The following is a 3,294-nucleotide window of genomic DNA, read 5'->3' as shown; positions in this document are numbered from 1 at the left end:
ACACACACACAAACAGAGACACACACACAGAGAGACACACACACAGAGACACACACACACACAAACAGAGACACACACACAGAGACACACACACAGAGACACACACACACACAAACAGAGACACACACACACACACAAACAGAGACACACACACACACACAAACAGAGACACACACACAGAGACACACAAACAGAGACACACACACAGAGACACACACACACACGCGTCGTCGTTGCGTACAACACCACCACCCCCCAAGTCCCCCGGTGCCCGCAAACCTCCTCACCCCCCCCCCTCCCGGTCAGTACTTCCCGCAGTCGTACCCGCCGTAGTGGCTCCCCGCCGAGCCGTAGAGCGGCGGCGCCAGGCGGAAGGGCGACATCTGGCAACCAGTTGCCCCGCCGCTCGAAACGACGCCACCACCGCCACCGCCACCACCACCGACACCTCCCACCGCGTTCGCTCCGTCGTGCAGAACCATGCGTGACGCGGCGGCGGCGTCCAGGGCGAACGCGGCCGCGGCAGCAGCCGCAGCAGCCGCTGCCGCCTGCCCCTGCCCCGCGTACGACTGCCCGGGCAGCTGGGGCAGATCTCCCGTGGCGGCAGCAGCCTGCCCCAGGTACCAGCGCGCGGCGGCTGCGGCGGCAGCTGCCGTTGCAGGTCCCGCTGTGGGTGGCCGACCCGTGGCGGCTACGGAATAGTGATGCCCTCCTCCTCCTCCGATTCCTCCTCCTAATCCAGCTCGCTGCATTTGCTGCAGTTGGGAATTCGCCGAGTTGCCGCCCATGCCCTGCTCGGACGCTTGACCCAGCAGTCCCAGGGTGCTGGCTAGCGACCCCGAGGCACCGCCAACACCCAGCGATTCGTCCACTGCTCCTCCCGTTGCGTGGCCCGACCCGATGGCGCTGTGGCTGTGGTCGGACGACCTCTCGCCGGCGTAGAGGCTCATGGCTTGCATGCTGCAGTGGTAGTTCTTGGCGGACGCCGACGCGGTCGTCGAGGCGCAGGACGCGAGGTGGTTCTGGCTTTGCCCGCACGAAGGGGACACGGAAGCGGGAGTCGAACCGTAGGGACTCAGCTGGGCGGATGACGGGTAGAGGGCCTTGGGGTGAGAGCCGATAATTGACGGTCGGCTGAGCTCCAGTTGCTGCTGCTGCTGCTGTTGGTGATGATGCTGCTGATGCTGCTGCTGATGGTGATGACTTTGTTGATGTTGCTGCTGTTGTTGCTGCTGCTGCTGTTGTTGTTGTTGCTGCTGCTGCTGGTTGTGGTGGTGGTGGTGATGATGATGGTGGTGGTGGTGCTGGTGGTTTGGAGAAACACGCGCCAGAGTCATGATCTTCTTCACGCTGAATCCACTCAACTCATTGTCACCGCCACCACCACCACCGCCACCACCACCACCACCGCCGCCGCCGCACGCTCCGTGATTCATGAGAATGGCACCTGGCCCCGCTGTCGCCACGACCGCTGAGCCCATGCCTCCTCCCGCCTCGACGCAGTCGGTGAGAATGTTCCCCGTGCTACTATCTGGGCTCTCGATCTTGGGCACCACGGCCATCGCCGGAGGAGATGCCGATGGCGAGGACATTCGACCACCACCACCACCACCACCTCCCACCAATGGCTCTGGCTTCTTCTCGGCGGGCGAATGCGCCCTGTGACCGCTTGCCTTCCCGTCGCCGCCCTGCCTCGTGTCTCGGTCGTCCTTCTCTTTGGCCGCGTCCTTCTTCTTGAACCTCCGGCGCCTCCGCAGGAAGCTGCCGTTCTCGAACATGTTGTACGAGTCCGGATCGAGGGTCCAGTAGCTGCCCTTGCCCGGCTTCTTGTCATCGCGCGCCACCTTCACGAAGCACTCGTTGAGGCTGAGGTTGTGTCGGATCGAGTTCTGCCAGCCCTGCTTGTTCTCGCGGTAGAAGGGGAAGCGCTCCATGATGAACTGGTAGATGCCGTTCAGAGTGATGCGCTTGTCGGCCGCGTTCTGGATGGCCATCGTGATGAGCGCGATGTAGGAGTAAGGGGGCTTGACCATGTCCTTGGCGGCGGCGTGGTGGGAGTAGGGACCGTACGGGCGGCCGTGAAGACCTCCGGCGTACTGATCGTGTGTGTAGTGGACGCTCATCTGGGCGCTCACGGCACCGTAGCCGTGATGGGTGCCCAGGTAGTAGTTCTGCTCGTTCAGGTACGGCATGACGCTGAGCGCGCCCGTCGGATTCGACACCGGGTACTGGGTCTGCATCGTCGCCGCTTGCGTCTCGTCGTCGTCGTCGTTGTTGTTGTCGTTGTTGTTGGCGCGTGGCGGTGCCTGTGGGGCTAGATGAGAGATGGCGTGGAGGCGGAGGAGGTAACGAGGCAGGCAGATGTCCGGAGATTTTAATTTGTTGTCGTTGTTGTTGTTGGTGGTCGAGTTGAGTTGAAGTGGTGCGATGGATGACGAACCGATGCACAGTCAACCGATGTCGGCACGCCGCGAAACGATTGATCCGTATTAGTGTGTGTGTATATATACACACTAATTGATGTGTAGTAAAATCGGAATGAGTTCAAGAGAACGACAGTGGAGGTTGGTGGGCGTCGTTGTCAGCGGTTGCGACCTCGTCCGCTGTTGCTGCTGCTACTGCGGCCGATGCTGCATCTGCCGCTGCTGATGCTGCTGCTGATGCTGCTGATCCTGCCGATGATGCCGATGCTGCTCCTGCTGCTACTGCGGCCGATGCTGCATTTGCTGATGCCGCCACCACCTCCACTGCTGATGCCACCACTGCTGATGATGATGCTGATCCTGCTTGCCGCTGGTGGTGCTGCTGCTGTTTATTTTCTAAGAAATCCGCTCCACTGCGCGCAACCGCCCTCCCACCGCCCGGCGCTCTTCCATTTAGCACCGAGCCGCGAACACACCGCCGCTCTCTCTCGGAGCGAGCCAGCGAGAGATAAGGAGAGAGCGAGAGAGATGGGGCGGGTGGGGTGGGAGGAGACTGAGTGCGAAGGACTGTGGCAACACAGTGGATCTCACTCAGAGCTGGCGAGCGAGAGAGAGAGAGCGAGAGAGAGAGAGAGCGCGTGGGCGGTCTTGTGGAGTTTAAATATCGCCCGAACTTTGGGGGCTTTTTTTTCTCTCCCTCTCTCTCTCGTCCAAATTCTCACCCGGGTTTTAATTCGCAACGCGTGGAGGGATCGGAGCGGTGAGGTGGGAGACGCGGCCAATGGAGGGAGCCTGGAAGAGCGTGACTCCACCTCCTCCTCCTCCTGCACCTCCTCCTCGACCACCTCCTCCTCCTCCGTCGACTTTCCTC

The 3,294-nt window shown here is 61.5% G+C and overlaps 1 protein-coding gene across 1 annotated transcript; it reads right to left on the bottom strand.

Annotated features, from left to right (window-relative positions):
- Positions 1–302: 302 nt before the first annotated feature.
- Positions 303–2,987, bottom strand: LOC144735114 (uncharacterized). The gene has a single exon (XM_078617530.1). The coding sequence runs from the start codon at positions 2,238–2,240 to the stop codon at positions 303–305; it is 1,938 nt and encodes a 645-aa protein (XP_078473656.1). The 5' UTR covers positions 2,241–2,987.
- Positions 2,988–3,294: the final 307 nt, after the last annotated feature.

Source organism: Lampetra planeri, chromosome 54 (assembly GCF_965212315.1).
Source record: "Lampetra planeri chromosome 54, kcLamPlan1.2.h2, whole genome shotgun sequence".
Lineage (NCBI taxonomy): Eukaryota > Metazoa > Chordata > Hyperoartia > Petromyzontiformes > Petromyzontidae > Lampetra > Lampetra planeri.
The sequence above is the reverse complement of the archived record's forward strand: the minus strand, read 5'-3'. Positions and strand labels throughout refer to the sequence as shown.